This window comes from Panthera pardus, unplaced genomic scaffold (assembly GCF_024362965.1).
Source record: "Panthera pardus isolate Hobbes unplaced genomic scaffold, ASM2436296v1 HiC_scaffold_10, whole genome shotgun sequence".
In the NCBI taxonomy this organism is placed as follows: Eukaryota; Metazoa; Chordata; class Mammalia; order Carnivora; family Felidae; genus Panthera; species Panthera pardus.
The window spans coordinates 92740901-92764649 of NW_026526655.1; the positions used below are offsets into that span (position 1 = coordinate 92740901).

The following is a 23749-nucleotide window of genomic DNA, read 5'->3' on the forward strand; positions in this document are numbered from 1 at the left end:
ACTCTTGGAATTGAAGCCCTAGTGCAAGGTATTCAAATTAAATGTGTGTATATTAAAAATCAGTGTACTGCAGCATGACTAATTTATGATAATGTCTGTTGCCCTTTTAAAGTTGTAAATGCATTTAGAAAAGAATTAACTTGTCATTTTTTTTTTGCTGAACAGACGACCAAAATAAAGGGAACAGATCAAGCTTTATATATTTTATGCTCTAGTAATTTTTTATTGAATACAGTGAGACTATTGATTATGGAAAGCTACTCTGAAGTGCAAAGCTCTTTGCCCTTCAGCAGCTGGCTTTGCCAGCCAAACTCCACATATGTATTATTAATAGACTTCTATCACTATGCACAGCACTTAGCAGTACGTTAACTTTTCTTACACTAACAGGGGAACAAATCTTCCATCCAAGAGGACTTAAAGTGGCACAATAGGGACTCATGAAAAAATATGTACCAGTAAAAGATAGATTCAATAAAGCATCTGTCTTCTTCTGTTGAAACAATTTACAGATATTTGAAACCATTGTTTCTTATCTAACACACAGTCTCCTGAGGGCTCCAGGTCATCACTCCTTTATTCCTCAAGCTGTTTAATCAAAACAGTTAACAACAACAACACAAAAATCATCCTTAACGAATCCATGAATTCATTTAAAAAATGTACTGAGTTCCTATTAGGTACAGAGTGCTTGTTTGCACTGTGGTAGATGATCAACAGCAGATTCAGGAGATATGGTAGGTGATATTCATGCCGTTCTGTTCTGGAAGGCAAACTTTTACAGACTGAGACTGTGATCTCATTTCTCACCCTTTCTGAAGCTACTCTTACAACCGAATGAAAATAGAAACTTCTTATCTGGAAAACCAGGCACACTGTTAGCAGAAGAAAGGTGGCCATTGGGCACAATATCAGATCAAGCTTCATGTGTCCATCCCTACCCTGGGTAGTTGTTCTTATTTAGTCTCCTTGATGATGTCAGTTTCGGCTGCTCTTTATAAGAAATCACTCTAAATCCTTCACACATATTACATAATAAGTAAAATCATGGAAGAAAGTACCATGTGCATAATATTGTTCTGGAACTACCCTACATTTGAACATTTACTCATTCATTCATTGTTTGCTGAGCATTTACTATGAGCCAGGCATTTTTATAGGTGCTAACCACTCGAAGGTAGAGGAAAAAAGTAAATAAACAAAAAAGTAAATAAACATCCCTACATATGGGATGATTTGTAAGAACATTACCAACTATTATAAACATTCTTAAAGGATATGGTAATCATGTTCTGGGTGCTCTAGTTCAACATACAAATTTTTGATTGTGTAATGATGTGAAAGTGAGACACATTCAGTAGAAACCATACTTTGAATTTTGATCTTTTTCCACCCAGCAATATGCAATCTGATACTCTCGTGATCAATGAGCTGCAGCTCCCAGTCAGCCATGTGATCACAAGGGTAAATTATAGATACACTTACAACCATTCTGTATCCATGCAACCATTCTGTTTTTCACTTTCAGTACAGTAGTCAATAAATTACATGAGATATTCAGTACTAGTATAAAATAGGCTTTGTGTTAGATGATTTTGCCCAACTATAAGCTAATGTAAGCATTCTAAACACATTTAAGGTAGGTAAGGCTAAGCTATGATGGTTGGTAGGTTAGGTATAGTAAATGCATTTTCAACTTACAATCGTTTCATCCTGCCATGGGTTTATTGAGAGGTTACTCCATCATAAGTCAAAGAAGATCTTTTACAAGATTCTTAATATGCACAAACTAAGTGAACAAAGACTGAACGTTTTCAGTCTCCTGAATTCTCTAGAAATTAACAGTGACAGGCTGAAGCAGGTGTTGGACAAACATCTCTTCACAACATAGCAACCCTGTTCCAGCACTTACAGAATTCCAATGGGCAAAGAAAGCCAATAATCAAGCAAAGTTTTCCCTGCCATCCTTTTCCTTAGCTCTATCCCTGGTTTCAATATCATCTACAAAGATCTGTCAACTAATCCCCAGAGTTTTCTCAAGGAAAAGGAATTTTTTCTGGAAAATCTAAAGTTGGGTGGAGTGCCTAAAAGAGATGTTAGGGAGAATCAGGCTGGTCATGGGTTGTGGACGAAGGGTGTTGTACAGAGAAATCAAAGTAGGCTGCAGGAGACCCAGACACATTTCTCAGTGTGAGTGTGCACAGATAGATCATAATAAGGATAAATTCATGCATACCAGAGACAAGGACAGATGGATCATGAGAGCCAATCTATTCAGTGTCAGACCCAAACAGTGAAACAATGTTTTACAAATTGGCTTTTCTGTGCAGTAATATCACAGTATATGTAATAGGATCAACCACACAGTTTCTGCCTTAAGATCTTCTTGGGAGTTTTAATCTACATCGGTCACTGTCACCTTTTAATACTGCTGTCTTCTATTCAATTTCAAATTCTAAATGATCATTTAAGAGACAGAACAGCCATTTTTTTTTTTTTTGCATGAAAATTGTTGTCTCCTGGTGAAGTGGTGAAAGTTGCTGGTAGGTCATCTGAGGTGTCATTTCCAGGAAAGGTGTTGACACTTTTCAATATGTTTGTCTGTTATGGTATCTTCAGCCTAATGGGCTCTCCACATAAACACAAGGGATCTGGAGTCACAGCTGTTCCGGCATCAGGTTGTGCCTCAGTTATCTGACATTAAGCATTTAAAATACTTCCCTGGGGTGCCTGCTTGGGTGGCTCCATCAGTTAAGCTTCCCACACTTGTTTTCAGCTCAGGTCATGATCTCATGATTCATGGGTTTGAGCCCTGCATCAAGTTTTACACTGACAGTGTGAAGCCCACTTGGGATTCTCTCTGCCCCCCTCTCTCTCTGCTGTTTGTTTTCTCTCTTTCTCTCTCTCAAAAAATAAAAATAAATAAGTAAGTAAGTGAGTAAATAAATAAATAAATAAATAAAACTTTCCTTATGCTATCTAGTAAACGGGGCCACCTTATTTACAGTCTTAGAATGATTTTCACCATCCTCTTAGTTCAGATGTAGGATCGAATACTTCAGATGTTAATCAGGACATAAGAAAAAACACAAGTACCAAGGTAGCTTATAAAACACATATCTTTCAATGTTTTGAGGTAGAGAATAGCATAGTGCCTAAGGTCATGATGCCCAATGGCAGGAGATAAACACACCCAGAGAAAAGATGACAAGTGACAAGCAGACTTATCCCATCTCTCTCATTTCTATTCCCACCTCACAATATACAGTGTGAGTGCTTAATGTTACGTTGGAATGGACATAAACCTACAAGTAGCCCGAATGCTGAAGGAAGAGGTTTCTTGGAGTCTATACATGTCTTGGTTAAAACCATACTCTTGAAACAAACCTAAGGCTGTACTACACTAACTTCTTTATAGTTGTATAATTTCCTATGTTAGTGTAACAGACTAGCTTCTGTCTCTTTTCAAGTTTACGTAAGCTGGTTGCCCCAAGGAACTACCAAGATGTTCTGGTCTCAGAGAGCACTTGTGGAATGGGCTTCTCTTACTTACCATTCCTTTCATGGGATCATGCCTCAGGGATTGGCACTCGTAGTGTTTAGAGCTAAAATGTTTACCGCTGGAGTCTAGCTGGTGAGACGAATAGCCCCAAAGCTATGTAGCTAAAGAACTTTTACAGCAGTATTAATATGCAGGACCTATGGTACTTCTCTGGCTCTTCCCTCTTCTTGGAGTATTCTTCCCCTAATTACTTAAAAGCTAATTTCCTCACTTCCTTCAAGTCCCCCACCAGTTCAAATGAGGCAACTGTAATGACTCTGTTTAATTCTGTAACCTGAGCTGACCCCACATCCCAGCATCCCAGCAACCCTACTGTAATGTCTGATTTTTTTTCATAGCTCATGCACACAGTATATAGCTTATTTTATTTATTATATTTATTTGATGTACCTTCACTAAAATTTAAGCCCCATGACAAGGAGAGGACTATTGACTATTTGACTATTTTGTTCTCTGAGGTATCACAAACTCGACACATAGCAAGAGGTCAATGTACATTTATTGAATGGATGAGCATGTTTCCTATAGCAAAGATGGTGGAAAGTTAAAGCCAAACGGCATTCTGAGAGACTTTAGAAAAGCACCATGAAGAGTCACAGAAATGTACATTTTCCTGCTGGGGAGAAATATGGTGAATTGGATTGCTTGATATATATGACTTGCTCATGAATTCTGGGAAAGGAGAAATGGACATTTTTGTTCCCTAATAGACTTTTTGTTTCCATTTCCCTTGTTCACAATGAATTTTAATCACCATGTCGCACTAGAAACCAAAGTTAGTACGCAGCCTTTGTGCTTTCCTGTGGTAGATGCCACAGCTCAGATTTCAGACAAATAAGAATGTCAGCCAATGTTAATTTTGTTGTTATTTATGCATTCTCCTGGAATCAGTCACTAACATACCTTTCTCCCTAGGAAACACAGGTTGGTATTCAGTGACTTTTCTAAGATTCATATTTCCTACAAATTCACCATTTGAGAAGGTTTTTAAAAAATGTCAAACTAAGTAATGTTTCCAAACAGCAGAACTAGAAGGTCAGGTCCATCGCCAATGAAATTTGTCACATCTATTTTCAGATGTTAAGGTTCAATCAAATGAAGAACAATAAAGAAATTCATCTTGGATGCATCTTGAATTATTACCATTCCACACTATTTTGTTGGGAAAAAATGATACATATAAACACATGAATATGTGTATATATACCTTTATCTGTGTATGTGTCTTCACTACAACTATCATGAAAGTAATGGAAAGAATACTGACTTTGAGCCAAATAGACTTCAATATGAACAACATCAGTTTGCATCCCTTTTACTCTCAAAACTATCCTATTTTGATGAGAAATTTTATGTTCTTCTAAATAATCTTTGTTAAATTTCTGATATAGTTATTGGTGAACAGTAGGTACTCAATAAAAAGTAGCCATTATTTAACAAATACAGATGCAACTCAACTTTCTCATGATCATCAGAGAGAAATTGTTCTGACTTCTAAGAAAACTGTAATCATTTCAACACAGAAAATAGAGGTAAAAATGGAAGGATGTCTATAACATTTGGAAGAGGTCACTAGCCATTTCATGTAAGGAATGAAGGAAAAGGGGATCAATGTCTATTTCATCATTAAACCCAGATTCTATTCCTAGAAGCCTAATATTGAGAACCCTTCTGAATTAGGCCTCCATAGTGAAAAAGATTTCACATTACCCAGAAGAAATAATTTCCTACCTCTTTAAATTACCATAGTATGCCTTCAAAGGAAAGGAGGTAGTCTCTTTCTGGAGGAAATGAACACACCTCCAAACAGCAACAATAAGGGTTGCCATCTTGGTAGTGCTTCTATGTGCTGAGTACTGAGACTGACAGTTTACATACCTCATCTACACAACCCTCAACACAGGCAGTATAATTAGACACATTTTATTGAAAAGGGAAATGTCTTATAGAAGTTGTATAGCTTTCCCCAAAACACACAATTAATAAATGATGGTAATATAATTTTGATCCAGGTCTACCCAAAATCAAAAAGAACAAAGATCTCAGGCTTTATGTCATTTCCAAATCCCATGCTGTCCCTTAATATCAGTGTTTTCATTTTATTTTTAGAGAGAGAAAGAGTGTAAGACTGTGAGCACGGGAGGGACAGAGGGAGAAGTAGGAGAATCTTAAGCAGGCCCCACACCCAGCATGGAGCCTGATGTGGACTCCATCTCACAACTGTGAGATCACAGCCTGACCCAAAAATCAAGAGTCAGACACGTAACTGACTGAGCCACCCAGGCACCCCCTAATATCAGTGTTTTTAAAGACTGGACACATACTCACACAACTAGGGAGAATTCTGTGAGACAGTAAGTTAATCTGTAAAGGATAATAAACTACATCTATCTCTTCTGCTTCTGAGGTACAGAATGATATGAATCTAAGGGGTCAACTTGGTAAAAAATGAACAATCAGTATGTGAGGACTTGAATGCACACTGATTTCAATGGTGAAGTGGAGGAAGTGAGTGGCTAAGAATCTGACAACAGGCATTTGTCCCTATATTCCTCTACCCCTGCCCCACCCGATATACACATTATTTCAGGTGCAAGAAATAGCTAAGCTCATCAATAATGCCTGTTGAGTTTGACTGTTAGATTAATTGCTACAAGAAGATATATTTTTTGCCTCATTTTACTTTTCACTGGGGAACTGATTCTCAAATTCTACAAACTACAAAAAAACAATAGGAAAGGTCTATCTAAAATAGCTACATATTTAACAGATAGAGCTCAGGGCAGCTGTCCAGCAGGAATTACCACAAATTTGTCCCCCAAAGACTTCTGAATAGCCAGCTGCAAATGACTTATGTCATTATCAGACTTGGCCTACCATAATACAAGAACACAGAGAAAAATATACTGGAGGCCTTCACCAAGGGTCGTACCTACAGTCAGACAAAATATAAACAATATAAAAATATTAAAATACAGCTACTAATCTATGTCAATGTTTTTCTCAAAATTCTCTGCATTGGAGACAATGTCATAGGGTAGCATGTATTAGGGATTGACTCTGTATACATTAGACAATGTATTAGGGGCTGTATATTAGAAACAGTTTCATAGGGTAGCAGTAACATTTAGAGACAGAACTGCATTAGAACTGGGGTGTCACCACCCATTAGCTATGTGACATGAAAAAATATTTAAGCAACAACAGCCTCATTTACAAAATGATGATGCTATGAATAGCCTCTTAACTTGTTACAAAAATCAGGTGTGACATGTCAGGCAATGATAACTAATGGTTATTGAGCAATTATTATGTGCCAGGTTCTGGATGAAGTTAGTACTGCTAAATGAGTAAACTAAGGCACTATACTTAAGTTCCTTGCTGAAGTTCACAAATTTAGAAAATCACAGAAATAGGATTAGAGCCCAGGGAATCAACACAACCCATGCTCTTAAAGCACTGTGCTAGACTGCTTAGTATGGATCTCTATACTGAGTAAAGACACAACAGTTAGAAGTCACAGCTACTGGGGCGCCTGGGTGGCTCAGTCGGTTGAGCATCTGACTTCAGCTCGGGTCATGATCTCACAGTCTGAGTTTGAGCCCGCGTCAGGCTCTGTGCTGACAGCTCAGAGCCCGGAGCCTGTTTCAGATTCTGTGTCTCCCTCTCTCTCTGACCCTCCCCTGTTCATGCTCTGTCTCTCTCTGTCTCAAAAATAAATAAACGATAAAAAATTAAAAAAAAAATCACAGCTACTATTATTATTGTTGAGATCCCTACACCACATAAAATGAGGTTTTGTAGAACACTGAATACTCATGCCAAAGAATGCACAATACCTGGGACATGGCTGCAAAAGTTCTTCAACAATGCAGGCCTCTTTCTCAAGAAGTTCAGGGCATTCCTTTCCACCTCCAATAGCAATGTGCTTCACATTCCGGCTCCTGCTTCTGAATCCTGGTGAGAGACTTCCTGAACGACACGTCTTGGAGCAAGGGCTCCAAGACGACCACTCAGTGGTTTCACAGTCTTTCGGCATGATGCAGGACTGGACAGTCAAAGGGAAGGAGTCTTGTGTGCAAAGGCTGAAAGAATAGAAGAAAAAAAAACAGTAGGGTGTAACCAACATTATGAAGTGCCTGTTAAGGGGGAAAAAAACCCTGAAATTTGATATGAGCTTTCAAAGGATTTTAAAAAATGTTAGAGGCATCATGATAAAATAATGAAGAACATACATCTTAAAAATGTATGTTCTCTTTTATCTGCAACTGTGAAGTGATTTCACTCTAGCAAAACACACATGTACACTTATACCTTGTGCAAAGCATTATGAAAAATAACGACATTACCAGCAACAACCAAACTACAGAGGGAGCCCATATGTGCACTGACTGATGAATGGATAAGGAAGATGTGGTACACATATAGAATGGGATATTACTCAGCCATCAAAAAGAATGAAATCTTGCCATTTGCAACAATGACGATGGAGCTAATGTATTATGCTAAGCAAAATCAGTCAATCAAAAAAAGACAAATACCATATGATTTTAGTCATATGTGGAATTAAAGAAACAAAACAGATGAACATGTGGGAGGGCGGGGGAGAGGAAAGAGGGAAACAAACCGCAAGAGATTCTTACTGATAGAGAAAAAACTGAGGGTTGATGGAGGGAAATGGGTGGGGGATGGGATTGATGGGCTAGAGGGGTGATGGGCCTTAAGGAGGCTACTTGTGATGAGCACTGGGTGTTGTAAATGATGAATTCCACTCCTGAAACCAATATCGTACTGTATGTTAACTAGCTAAAATTTAAATGTAAAAAATTAAAATAAAAAAATATAATAAAATACGAAAAAAAGAAGAAGACGAAGAAGGAGGTTCTTTTAGTGTGTTGTCACCTGCACTATAACTTACAGCTGCCATTTACTGACTGGTTCCCACGTGTCACACACACTGTGCTGTATCTCACAGGTACTTTTTCGCAACAACCCCATGAGTTTATGTATTATTATTTCCAATTGTAGAAAATTTAAGCTCAAGAAGGCTAAAACATTTGTCTAAGGTCAAACAAAGGTAAAGGTAAGCTGTAGAGTATTGATCTATCCACTCTTTTCATTCTGGGCTATGAAAAAACCAAATGTGGTATCATGTTTCCCCACACCATTAGGCTCTGAGCATCAGTTTTCTCATTTGCAAAATTCAGGTGCTATCAAATACTAACAATCTAGTTGGGAAACAAATAAATAAAAAGATGGGATATGTGATAATGTGATGAATTCAACATGAAATCATTTATAATGATGAGGAGAAAAGTTGATGAGTCAGTGATAGACCATCTGGAAAGGCCAGGAGGATGGGAGGGAGTGAGGGGTTCTAAGAGAGAAAGATGTATGAGCTGCATTTCTTTTAAAGATTGATAGGAGCTTCCCAGGCACAGAAAGAAGACTATTTTAGGTCACCAAAATAGTATATTTGAAGCCTTGATATAAAACTTTGTGGGGATGGAAACCAGTGTTATGCCAGAGCTGGATGTACTGTTTCACAAGAACTAACTAGTAACTTTTCACGAATTTTGCAAGCCAGTTGATTTCACTCAGATAGCTTAAAATTGGCCATGGTAGGAGTATTTACACTGCAGAAATCAACAGATGCTACTAATCAAGCCCCCAAGCCCCACCTTACCCTGACGCCCCACCCCCAAGAACAGGTACTTAAACATTTATAAGCACACCAAAGGGGGGGGAGTAAAAACAAATTTGTCAACTGTCATAATTTGTCAATTTATAAAGCATAAAATTCAAAGAGGAAAGTGGATAGATATTAGGTTTGTGAATTATTCAAAAGTATGTCTGGAAAGACTTCACATCATCAGCTAAGAAATTTGGATTTAACTGAGCATTAAATAATTTTAAGTGAGGAAAATCAGACCCCACCAGGAAAATAATATTTTACATATTAATCAGTGTTCTTATTTTTTTTTTTTTTTTACTTTTTTTGTTGTTAGCCTTTTTCTTATTATGTCAAAGGCATCCATTACCTTGGGGAAGAAAAGGATAACTTTGACAGGAACATAAGACAATATATGTTCAAATACTGACTTCCCAAAGTGGGTGAGTGAAACCTGGTGGAGTAATGAACTAATCAGGATTAGGTAATGGTTGTTCTCCATGTTTGTGACTTGTGAAAATAATGCTGATAAGGAAGAGTCACCAACGGGGAAAGGGATTATAGAAGGTGGTGTGCAGGGGAGAATAAAACATGATCAAATTTAAGCAAATTATAGTGAGGTTTCCATATTGATATCTTTCATTCCTTCATGAAGCCATGGAGAGTTAGTGTGGCTTTCAGAAGTCACAATGATATAAGATAAACCTTGTGTGTGTGTGTGTGTGTGTGGGTGTGTGTGTGTGTGTGTGTGTATTCAAGTCTATTCAGATCATATTCCTTTCAAAATGAAAAAAGACAATGTATACCTTATTACCATTGCTCACTCCAATGTTACATTTTGGGAGCTTGGGGTTAAGACATACTAGGAAGAACCTGTCTTGAAAATGCCCCACCTATATCAGAATGTACTGTCTCTGTGCCTTGTGGAGGTAGGGGGAGAAGACTGTCTCTTTTGGTGTATAATACAACAGAAACATCAAGAAGTTTCTAGGTTTTCACTTTTCAGAAATTTTTATGGGCTTCCAAATTCATATATTGAAGTACTAACCCTCAGTACCTGAGAATGTGTCTCTATTTGAAGAGTCTTTAGAAAGGGTATTAAGTTAAAATGAGGTCACTAGGGTTGGCCCGAATCCAGTATGAATGGTCTCCTTACAAGAAGAGATTAGGAAACAGATACAGAGAAGGAGGACTATGTGAAGACACAGAGAGAAGACAACTATCTACAAGCAAAAGAGAGCTCAGAAGAAACCAACCTCATTGACACCTGATCTTGAACTCTCCAGACTCCAGAACAGTGAGAAAATTAATTTCTGTTGTTTCAGCCACCAGTCAGTGATACTTTGTTAAGGCAGCCCTAGCACACTAATACAAAAATTTAGTGATGTTTTTCAATTTGTGTGTTTTTAGAAATACACAAAATTTGCATGTTTTAGAGAAAAGTCTCACCTTCCAAGATGGACTTAATTCCTTTTATAAAGAAGGTCCCACACAATACAGTTCTCTGTCTACAGTTGTGGTGGTTTGGTTCTTCCCATTTACCAGCTTTCACTCTCTGTTGCTCATCTTCCCCAGAATGACTTTTCCTACTGGATCAGTAGAATGGATAACAAGACTTGCAAGGAGTTGCAGGGAATAATCAGGAAATTTTGCATTTTTGAAAAGGAATCCTAATTTTTGGAACTAGGAAGAGCATACGTTCCACTGATTACATATTTACTTACTTATTTTTTTTAATGTTTATTTATTTTTGAGAGCATGGGCAGGGAAGGGGCAAAGAGAGAGGGAGACAGAGAATCCCAACCAGGCTCCATACTGTCAGCAGAGTTCAATGCAGGGCTCAAACTCATGAACCATGAGATCACGACCTAAGCCGAAACCAAGAGTCAGACGCTTAACCGACTGAACCACACAGGTGCCCATATTTACTTATTTTTAGTGTTATTCTCACAAACCTACCTTCTTGGTTAAAAAAAATCATAAAAGCTGCCACATAGATCCCTGGTCTACTTTGATCAGTGAAATTCCATTTTACTGGAATAGGTAGACAAGCACTAAGTGGTGAATAAGAAATATTTGAGACTTGAAGTTTGCATCACAATATGTTAGCATGACCTTAGTCTCCCGGCTACTTAGCTTCACTATCTGCAGGAAAAAATAATAAAATGTGATTTACTCACCCCCTATCATAGTCATAATAACTTTTAGTATGTGTAAAATCACCTTATAAACTAAAGCCCATAACAAATATTATTGTCTACACATAGAAATGGGAATAAAACTTTTCATAGAAGGTGGTATTTTTAATAAAACAGACATAAACTGTGGATTTGTCTTTTTAAAAAAAGAGATGCTATGTAATTATATCTCCTTGACATTTACAGAACACATCATTTGTAAATTATTTCACAAGTATTCACTGTAAAGGAAATCACTGAAACTAAAAATTACTCTAATAATTCTTACTTCCTATGGAAATATAAGGAAATCTCTTTATTTAGAAAAAAAAGAACAGAAACTCGTATAAGATAAAAACCAAGAGAAAGGTATCTTCCCTTCATCAAAACTTCAACAGTTAAAATAATGTTAAATACCTCAAACATTCAGAAAAGTAGAGTTATATAACACATACTCCAAGACTTTACTAACAGAAATGAACATTTATGTCAAATTTTGTTAAATAAATAAAAAATTACAAATTCAGATAAAGTTCCCTATGTCTCTTGTGATGCATTTCAAGCTGTCTTTTTCAGACACAGCCACTAACCTGACATTGATTTTTAGTATTCTCTACAATGTTTTTATACTTTAGATAAATATGTATATGCTCATAACTATCATATAGCATTCATTGTCTTGCATGTTGCTAAATGTTTTACTTAAATGTTTTATTAAACATATTGTTCTGGAAATTATTTTCCTCACTTAATATTATGACTTTTAGATCTATCTATGTTGACAAATACAGATAATGTTCATTTATTTTTACTGTTTGTATGAGTATATAGCAATTCATTTATTCATTTTCCCATTACTGCACCTTTTGGTTGTGGTTAATTTCTTGCAATTCCAAAGGATTATAAATTGAGCCTCTTTTTATGTCTCTGTCCTACACATGTGTAAAATATTTTCTTCAGTATTTTTGCCTTGAGTTGGGCCATAAATATTCATATAATCAAATGTACTAGGTATTATGAGATTTCTCCTTTCTTACATGCCTTAAAGAGGTATTATCAGACTTACTTTTTTCAAAATGTTGGAAAATTACATTTGTTTTTTGAGCTTACCATTGAGCTTTATATTCTTCTTGAATCTTTAATGACTATTCAGACTTCATCTCTTGTGAAGTGACCGTTCACATTGTTTGTCCATTAGGGTAGACTGCCTAACGCTCACCTTTTTCCCAAGATGGGAATTCCCCTGTCCTTGCTTCATTGTATAGACCTGGATGTTAGCTCCATGAAAGCTGATTGGAGGAAGGGAACTGTCAGGGCACTCTCACAAACTACGTATAGATCTTCATTCTATCTGCATGTTCACAGAATGATGTTTCATATTTACACTACATTCTATAGGTAAGGGAGTAACTTTTAGGCCTATTGGACACATCTATCATCAGAGTTACTTAGCACCTATAATTGTTAGGCCTCCCAAGAATCTTGTATTAATGGGGCGCCTGGGTGCCTCAGTCAGTTAAATGTCCGACTTCAGCTCAGGTTGTGATCTCATCATCCGTGAGTTCAAGCCCCCTGTCAGGCTGTGTGCTGACAGTTCAGAGCCTGGAGCCTGCTTCAGATTCTGTGTCTCCCTCTCTCTCTGCCCCTCCAGCACTCACACTCCGTCTCTGTCTCTCAAAAATGAATAAACGTTAAAAAAAAAAGAATCTTGGGGCACCTGGGTAGCTCAGTCAAACGTCTGACTACAGCTCAGGCCATGATCTCATGGTTTGTGAGTTCGAGCCCCATGTCAGCCTCTGGGCCGTGGAGCCTGCTTCGAATTCTGTGTCTCCCTCTCTCTATCTCTCTCTCTGCCCCTCCCCTGCTCTCTTTCTCTCTCAGAAAATGAATAAAACATTTAAAAAAAATTTTTAAAAAGAATCTTGTATTAGAATCAAACAGGTTGTGGTAATAAACCCTGAAATCTGAACGATTTAGCAAAATAACTGTTCATTTTCCTTTTGCATACAGCTCAGTGCGAACTCTCCTAGGAAGCACTCTACCTGAAGACTTAAGGGTCTAGTTTGTGTTCATCTTATATATTCACTGTCTAGAATACACGGCTTCCACATGGAGCTTCAGGAAGGGAAGGCAGAGAAGGAAGATGGCCCAAAGTGATTTAGAACTTTAGCCTAGAAGTGGCTTACATTACTTCCGTCTACATTTCATTGGCCAAATCAGTCAAATGGCTCCAATATAACTGCATAGAAGACAGTGAAATATCTTCCTCCATGCCCCGGAAGAGGCGAAAATGTGATAACCACATAGCTGTGTGTCTCCTCCAGCTGCGCCATGTAAACTGATTTGCTTCCTGCAGATCTTTCAACTGCAAGGGAACTCTCAGCTGGTTTCCACTCCGCTCGGTGAAAACCCTCATCCGTCTGCTTCCCGGCTCCCAACATTTGGTGACATTTCTATTTAGCTGCCAGATCCTTCCCTATTATACTCATCCTTGAGAGTTTATGCCTTTTTTATTCCTTTACTGTTAGGTAAGTGGGGTTCTAGAATATAGCAGTGATAAATGATTATGTTCATCTTGCCATATTTAACAAGAAGCCTGAAAAGTTACTTGACACAGAGTTTTGTTAAAGCCACATAAGGATCCAATCTATAAATTAACAAATTCCCGAAGAGCTAAATCTACACGACACATGGAAAACTTACTGGTTAGAAGTCATTAAAATGTATGAGTAAAGTATCAAATATTGGAAGTATGTTCATTTTCATTAATCTTATTCTAAATTATGTAGTTTGTTTATAGAATCTAATACTTCCAAAATATGTTATGTAGTTAAAAAGTTATTTTTATGGAAGTGAAACTGCAACTAATCTGGGCCATTTGAAAGCAGTTATTCTAATGATTTAGCAAAAGCACTGCTATCCATCTGGTAGCAGCTCACCCAATCACAGCAGACTAACAAGAGAACAGTGGCTTTGAGCTAACAGATTCTAACTTAGAGAATGATCGCAAGATTACATCATGAAAATAACACTGGGGAATAAAATGTGAATGGAGAAATGAAGAGAAATGAACCAGAACTGAGATTGGCTTAAAAAAGAATACATTTGGGAAATAAGATAGAATACATGTTACTTATTTTAATGATTTTGACTCCAAACTAGTAGCATTTTTCTGACACTGGTCAAACTAATTGGGATATCTGAAAAGAGAATAAGAATGATAGCCCAAAGAAGAAAAAACAGGCACATAGCATAAGTCTTATGTGAAACTCTGGATATTTTAGAAAGTGGACTAAAATGCAGAATGCCTATGACAATGTAAGATACAGCAGGTAAAGACATTCAAGTAAGCAGAGTTTCTAAAATGTTGTCTGGAAGACAATTTTGAAAATGTAAGAGTTTAAAATTACGAAGAAAAAATATTAAGGATTGCTGAGAAATTTTAGCTGGAAGATTAGGAGTTTACTTTTTTTCTATAACCTGCTTTTTTGGCCAAATTCATCTGAGGTAAAAGATGTCTTGTTTAACAAAAAGTATGTTTACATTAGGTTAGAATGTGGAACCAAGGGGATGCTACTTAAGTTACTTAACTTTTTTTCTTTCTGATTCTCAATAAAATAAAACCAACCTATTGAAATGCCTCTGAATTTTTTCCCAGTTTTATCGAAAAATAACTAACATACATCACTATGTAAGTTTAAAACATACAGCATGATAGTTTGATTTATGTTACTGTGAAATGATGAACACAATAGGTTTAGCTAATGTCCATCTTACCAGATAGATAAAATAAAAATATAAAGAAGAAAAGAAAAAGTAAAAAAAAATTTCTTTTTGTGATGAGGACTCTTAGGATTTACTCTTTTTTTCTTTTAAAATGTTTATTTATTTTGAGAGAGAGAGAGCACGAGCAGGGGAGGGGCAGAGAGAGAAAAGCAGAGAGAATCCCAAGCAGGCTCTGTGCTGTCAGTGCAGAGCCTGATGTGGGGCTCGATTCCACAAACTGTGACATCATGACCTGAGCTGAAATCAACACTGACTCAACTGACTGAGCCACCCAGGCACGCATAGGATTTACTCTCTGAACTTTCCTATATATCACAGAGCAGTGTCAGCTATAGTCATCATGCTACGTATTACATCCTTATGTACCTATGTACGTATTTATTTACTTATTTATTTTAAAACTGGAAGTTTTTATCTTTTGACCACCTTCCTCTGTTTCTACCACCTCCCCACCCTCTGTCTCTGGCAAGCATAAGTCTGATCTCTTTTTCTAGGAGGGTTTGTTTTTTTGTTTGTTTAAGATTATACACTGTGTCTCCATTTCTCTCTGCTCCTCCCCTACTTTCACTCTCTCTCTCTCAAAAATAAATAAACATTAAAAAACATTTTTTTAAAAAAGATTACACATATACGTGAGACCATGTAGTATTTATCTTTTCTGCCTGATTTATTTCATTTAGCATAATGCCTTCAAGGTCCATCCATGTCTTCACAAATGGTAGGGTTTTCTCATTTCTTCTGCTTGAATAATATCCAATTATACTAATTTAATACAATATATATAGTGCGTGTATATATACACATGTATATATACATCTGTATACATATGTGTGTGTGTGTACACAAAGATACAACACACACACTCTACAATCCACATTTTCTTTATCCATGCATCCATCAATGGACACTTAGGTTGTGTCAATGAATGGTTATTATACATATGCTGCTATGAACATGGGGGTGAAAGTATCTTTTTAATTTTTTTGTAATGTTTATTTATTTTTGTGTGAGAGAGAGAGACAGAGTGGGGGAGGACAGAGAGAGAGTGAGACACAGAATCCAAAGCAGCTCCAGGCTCTGAGTGATCAGCACAGAGCCCGACGCAGGGCTCAAATGCACGAACCTTGAGATCATGACCTGACCCGAAGTCGGATGCTCAACCGACTGAGCCACCCAGGTGCTCCTGAAGATATCTTTTTAAAGTTAGTGGTTTCATTTCTTTTGGCTATATTCTCAGAAATGGAATTGAAAGGCCATACTGTAGTTCAATTTTTATTTTTGAGGATCCTTCACACTGCTGTCCAAGTTACAATCCCACCAACGGTGCACAAGGGCTCTCTTTCCCCACATCCACACCAGCATTTATCTCTTGTCTTTTTGATGGTGGTCATTCTAACACACATGAGGTAATATATGAATTTTAATTTTAATTTGTATTTCTCTAATTACTAATGATGTTGAGCATCTTTTTATATATCTGTTGGCCATTTGAGTATCTTCTTTGAAGAAATGTTTATTCAGTTCCTTTGCCAATTTTTAAATTGGAGTATGTATTATGTATGTATGTATGTACGTATGTCTGTATGTACATATGTATTGAGTTGTATGAATTCTTTAAATATATTGGATATTAACTCCTTATCAGATACAAGGTTTGCAGATACTTTTTTTCCCCATTCTGTATGTTATCTTTTCATTTTGTTGATAGTTTCTTTTGCTGTGCAGAAAAAAAACTTTTTTAGTTTTATATAGTCCCACTATATATTTTATTTTGTTTCTTGCTGTTAAGGTGTTACATCCAAAAAATCATTACCAAGATCCATGTCAAGGAGTGTTATTCTCTATTTTGTTTCTGGGATTTTCATGGTTTCATGTCTGATATTTAACTCTTTAATCTATTTCAAGGGAAATTTTGCAAGTGGTATAAAATATGGGTTGAGTTTCATTCTTTTACAATATGGTACCCAATTATCCCAGAACCACTTATTGAAGAAACTTTCTTTTTTCCATTAAGTATTCTAGCTCCACTGTCAAATATTACTTGACCATATATGTTTGGGTTAATTTCTGGGCCCTTAATTCTGTTCCATTGGTCCATTTATCTGTTTTTATTCCAGTACCATACTATTTTGATGACTATAACTTTTTCTAAGTTTATTGATTTATTGTGAGAGACAGAAAGAAAGTGGAAGGGTCAAAGAGAGGAAAAGAGAAAGAATCCCAAGCAGGCTTCACACCATTGACACAGGGCTTGATGAGGAGCTCAAACTCTCGAACCATAAGATCATGACCTGAGCCAATGGCATCAATGCTTAACCTATTGAGCCACCCAGGTGCCCATGATAACGATAGATTTATAGTAGAGATGGAAATAAAAAAGTGTCCTGCCTCCTGCTTTTTTCTTCTTATGATTTATTTGGCTCTCTAGGGATTTCTGTGATCCATATAAACTTCAGGAGTATTTTCAATTTCTGTAAAAAATGTCATTGAAATCCTCATAGGGATAACATAATCTATAAATGGCTTTTGGTAATATTGACATTTTAACAATATTAATTCTGCTAACCCAGGAACATGAAATACCTTTCCATTTATTTGTGTCTTCTTTGATTTGTCATCAATGTTAGATCTTTCAACTCCTTATTTAAGTATGTTCCTAAGCATTTTAACGTTTTTGATGTCATTGTAAAATAGGATTTATTTTTTTATTTTTCAAAAATTTTGTTGTTAATGTATGGAAATGCTAGTAATTTTTGAATATTCATTTTGTATCCTGTAACTTTACTGAATTTATCGATTAAATCTAACAACTGGTGTTTTTTTTTTGTTTCATTTTGTTTTAGGTTTTTTTGGTTGAATCTTTAGGATTTTCTATACAAAGATGTCATCTGCAAATAGAGACAATTTTACTTCTTCCTTTTTAATTCTCATACCTTTATTTTTTCTTACCTGATTGCTCTAGCTAGGACTTCTAGTACTATGTTGAATAGAACTGATGAAAGTGGACACCCTTGTCTTGTTCCTGATATTAGAGAAAAAACTTCCAACTTTTCAACACTGTGTTTGATGTTAGCTGTGGAATTTTCATATAATGCCTTTACTATGTTGAGATATGTTCCTTATATACCTAATTTATTAAGAATTTTTATCATAAATGGATGTTGAATTTTGTCAAATGCTTTTTCTGCATCTACTGAGATTCTTTCTTTCCATTAATGTAATGTATCACATTGACTGATTTGTGTGTATTGAAACATATTTGCATCCAGAAATAAATCCCACCTGATCATAGCATACCATCATTTTAATGTGTTGCTAATTTCAGTTTGTTAGTATTTTATTGAGAATGTTTGCATCAATATTTATCAGGGTTATTGACCTATAGTTTTCTTTTCTAGCTGTGTCCTTTCCTGGTTTTGGTATCAGGATAGTGCTAGCCTCCTAAAATGAGTTTGGGACTGTTCCATCCTCTTTAATTTTTTGGAAGAGTTTGAGAAGGAATTGTGTTGATTCCTTTTCAAATGTGTGGTAAAATTCACCAGAAAAGTCATATGGTCCTGGGCACTTCTATGTTGAGTGATTTTTGATTACTGAATCAATCTCCTTTATAGTAATTGGTCTACGAGATTTTCTGTTTCTTCCTGATTTAGTCTTAGTAAATCGTATGTTTCTAATAATTTTCCCATTTCTTCTAGGTTGTCCAGTTTGTCAGATTATAGCTATTCAGAGTGGTCCTTCATGATCCTATCAATTTCTGTTGTATCAGTTTTTAACAACTCTTTTTTCACTTATAATTTCTAAATTAGAAGTTACTATATTTTTTCTTTGGCTAATTTAGCTATGGGTTTGTTAATTTTGTTTATCTTTTCAAATAACCAACTCTGTTTACTAATCTTTTATATTGGTTTTCTGTTCTCTATTTCATTTATGTCTGCTCTAATATTTATTAATTATTTTATTTGACTAACTTTGGGCTCAGTTTGTTTTCCTTTCCCATATTCTTTAAGGGTCAGAGCTAGGTTGTTTACTAAGGATCTTTTTTGCTTCCTAATGTAGACATTTACTGCTATAAACTTCCCTCTTAGAACTGCTTTGCTGTATCCCATAAGTTATGGGATATGGTATGTTGTTTTTCTTCATTTGTCTTTCTTGAGAAAACTTTTTTTAAATATCTATTTATTTTTTGGGAGAGTGCAATTGGGTGGGGATGGGGCACAAAGAGGGGGGCAGAGGATCTGAAGTGGGTTCTGCACTGACAGGCTGATATCAGTGAGCCTGATGTGGGGCTCAAACTCATAAACTGGGAGATCATGACCTGAGCTAAAGTTGGATGTTCAACTAACTGAGACACTCAGGTGCTCCGAGGAAACATTCTTTATTTCTCCTTTCATTTATTCTTCAATCCACTGGTTGTTCAGGACAGTGTTGTCTAATATCCATGTGTTTGTAATTTTTCTAGTTTTCCTCTTATTACTGATTTCAAGTTTCATGCCATCGTGGACACAGAAGACACTGATATGATATCAATCCTGTTGAATTTTCTAAGACTTGCTTTCTGGCATAGCATGTGTTCTAACCTATATAACATTCCATGTTTATGTGAAAGGAATGCGTAGGGGCATCGTGGTGGCTCATTCAGTTGACCGTCCTGCTCTTGATTTCAGCTTAGGTCACGATCCCAGGGTCATGGGATCAAGCCCCACGTTGGGCTCCATGTTCAGCTAGGAATTCTCTCCTTCTCTCTCTCTCTCTTTCTTTAAAAAAGTAAAAAAAAAACATACATAAAGAAAAGAACATGTATTCTGATTCTGCTGTTGTTGGATAGAATGTTCTGTGTGTGCCTGTTAGGTCTATTAGGTCTACAGTGCTGTTCAAATCTGCCCTTTCCTCAATCAACAAAAACTAAAAGGCAACTGACAGAATGGGAAAAGATATTTGCAAATGACATATCAGATAAAGGGTTAGTATCCTAAATCTATAAATAACTTACCAAACTCAACACCTGAAAAACAAATAATCCAGTGAACAAATGGGCAGAAGACATGAATAGACACTGTTCCAAAGAAGACATCCAGATGGCCAACAGACACATGAAACGATGCTCAATGTCACTCATCATCAGGGAAATACAAATCAAAGCCACAATGAGATACCACCTCACACCACTCAGAGCAGCTAAAATGAACAATTCAAGAAACTGCAGATGCTGGCGAGGATGTGGATAAACAGGAATCCTCTTGCACTGTTGGTGGGAATGCAAACTGGTGCAGCCGATCTGGAAAACAGTGTGGAGGTTCCTCAAAAAATTAAAAATAGAACTACCCTATAACCCAGAAATAGCACTAATATAAATTTATCCAAGGGATATAGGAGTGCTGATTCATAGGGGCACATGTACCCCAATGTTTATAGCAGCACTTTCAACAATAGCCACATTATGGAAAGAGCGTAAATGTTCATCAACTGATGAATGGATAAAGAAGATGTGGTTTATATATACAATGGAATACTACCTGGCAATGAGAAAGAATGAAATCTGGCCATTTGCAGCAATGTGGATGGAACTGGAAGGTATTATGCTGAGTGAAATAAGTCAAAGGACAGATAATCATATGTTTTCACTCATATGTGGATCTTGAGAAACTTAACAGAAGTCCATGAGAGAAAGGAAGGGGAAAAAATAGTTACAAACAGAGAGGGAGGGAGGCAAACCACAGTAGATTCTTAAATACAGAGAACAAACTGAGGGTTGATGGTGGGTGAGGGAGAGGGGAAAATGGGTGATGGGCATTGAGGAGGGCACTTGTCGGGATGAGCGCTGGATGTTGTATGGTAGCCAATTTGACAATAAATTATATTAATGAAAAAGCAAAAAAACAAATTTGCCGTTTCCTTATTGACTCTCTGTCTGGATGATTTATACACTGTTGACAGGTATTAAAGTCCCCAACTATTACTGTATTACTGTTTATTCTCCTGTTAGCTTTGTTAGTATGTGCTTTATATACTTACATGCTATAATACTGGGCACATAAATATTTATAATTGTTATATGTTCTTGATGTATTGACCTAATTATCACTATATAATGACCTTCTTTGTCTCTTTCACCATATTTAGTTTAAGTCTATTTTGTCTGATATAAGTATAGGTACCCTGGATTTTTTTTTTATTGCCATTTGCTTGAAATACTTTTTTCCATTCCTTCACTCTAAGCCTATGTGTGTTATTAGGGCTAATGTGAGTCTCTTCTTGGTAGCATTTTGTTAGATCTTGTATGTTTTTTTTCTCCATTCTGCCATTTTATATGTCTTAAATTTAAAGTAACTATTGTTAAGTAAGGACTTACTGTTCTTATATCGTTAATGGTTTTCTGTTTGTTTTGTAGATTCAAAGTTCCTTATTTTTTATTCTATTGTCTTTTTGTGTGTTTTGATATCTTTGGGCAGTATTCTTTGTCTTAATCAAGTTCTTTTGCATAGTTACTACAGGATTTTCCCTTGTGGTTGCCAGGAGACTTACATAAAATATCTAAAATTTATAGCAACCTCTTTCTTTAAACTGGTAACTTCGATGGAACTCACAAACTTTATGCTCAGTACCCCCACTTACATTTCAGGTTTTTGCTATTATAATTTACATGCTTTTTCTTTTTTATTGAGTAGTTAATAAGAGATTGTTGTAGTCATTATTTTTACTATATCCTTTCTTTAACTTTTAAACCAGAGTTGTAAAGTGATCTATGCACCACTGTTATCATATTGCAAAATTTAACTATGGCTATATATTTATCATTACCAGTGAGTTTTGTTTTCTTTCTTTTTTTTTTTGTTTGCTTTTTACATATCTTTTTATGTTTCCATGATGATAATTAGTGTTGTTTACTTCCACTCAAAGAATTCCTTTTAGCAATTCTTGTAAGGCAGGTTTGGTTGTAATAAACTCCCTCAGCTTTTGTTTGTGTGAGAAAGTTGTTATCCTTCCTTCATTCTGAAGAGCTTCACCAGGTATAGAGTTGTTAGTTGACATCTTCGTTTTTCCTTCAATATTTTGAATATATCATCTCATTCCCTCCTGACCTGAAACGTTTCCTCTTAATTTCTTATTTTTACTTACATGATTTTAAACTTTTCAATAGGTGATAAAACTAACATCATGCACTAATTCTAAAATAGCAATGTGAAATTTTATTTTTTTAATGTTTATTTATTTTTGAGAGAGAGAGAGAGAATACAGTGGGGAGGGGAAGAGAGAGAGAGAAAGAGATTGGGAGACCCAGAATCTGAAGCAGGCTTCAGGTTCTGATCTGTCAGCACAGAGCCCAATGCGGAGCTCAAACCCACAAACTGTGAGATCATGATCTGAGCCTAAGTCGGATGCTTGACTGACTAAGCCACACAGGAGCCCAATAAAATTATATTTTAAATATGATGTTCAGGGGTGGCTGGGTGGCTCACTTGGCTAAGCATCCAACTCGTAATTTCAGCTCAGGTCCTGGTAGGATCAAGCTCCGCCTTGGGCTCTGGGCTGACAGCATGGAGCCTGCTTGGGATTCTCTCTCTTCCTCTCTCTCTGCTCCTCCCCTGCTCACACACACTCTCTCTCTCTCTCCCTCTCTCAAAATAAATAAATAAATATTATAAAATAATAAGCAAAAAAACAAACAAACAAACAAAGCTGCTCAGTTGGTTGGGTGACAAGGACAAATTGTGCTATAAATACAAAGATAAGCCCAGAGATATATTGAGATATGAAATTTTTAGAAGGAATGTCCTTGAAAGTGATATTATATTAAAATGGAATGTTTTTAGTATTGTGATCATTTCCTGTTTCTAGAAAACATTATTATTCAACATTGATTCAACATTTGCACATGTAGTGCAAATTCCAGAATAAAATGAATTCTATTTTCTCCAAATTTCTTAGAATACCAAGAATGATAAGTAAGTACATATTTTTGGATGTGTGTGTAAGCAGTTAAAGATAAAAACCGTATTAGCAATGACCTGAAGGTCTTAGCCACTACCCTCTTTTTAGAGAAGTAAACTGATGTTCTAAAAAAATCACTCTAATAGACACACATGGAAGAACAGAATGGTCAAGATTTAAAATTAAATCCCTGTCTTTTAGGCCAAAATTAAGTTTACAGGCAATCCATGTGAGAGTTCTTCTGGTTACCAACTCAAATTTATAAGATCTGACAGTGCATTGAAAACAAAACATAAAAAGCCTATCATGACTTCTAGGTTTGCAGAACAAAGGCAGTTGCCTAACTATGAATTTCTTCCACCACCACTGCACCAAAAAATTATCAAAAAGAAAAGCAAATAAAACCACACATGACCCTAAGTTCACCATTGCTAGAGACAGAGAACATGAACATCCATACACACACACACACACACACACACACACACATGCACACCTTCAAATTATGTATACGTAGAAAAGTTCTAACAGATTACTCACTGACCACCTACAGATGCAACCTACTGGTTGGAGAAAGTAAGAGGGGAACATCCCAAGAGATTCTATGCAAAAGACTACAGAGGA

The 23749-nt window shown here is 36.2% G+C and overlaps 1 protein-coding gene across 2 annotated transcripts in view; it reads right to left on the bottom strand.

The window, feature by feature from the left end:
* Positions 1-23749, bottom strand: part of THSD7B (thrombospondin type 1 domain containing 7B) — a 1098632-nt gene that overhangs the window by 543984 nt on the left and 530899 nt on the right. For both annotated transcript variants that reach the window (XM_053909184.1, XM_019454952.2), the window contains one exon: positions 7402-7647. In XM_053909184.1, the coding sequence (XP_053765159.1) occupies positions 7402-7647 (246 nt within the window). The remainder of the gene's footprint in view (positions 1-7401; positions 7648-23749) is intronic.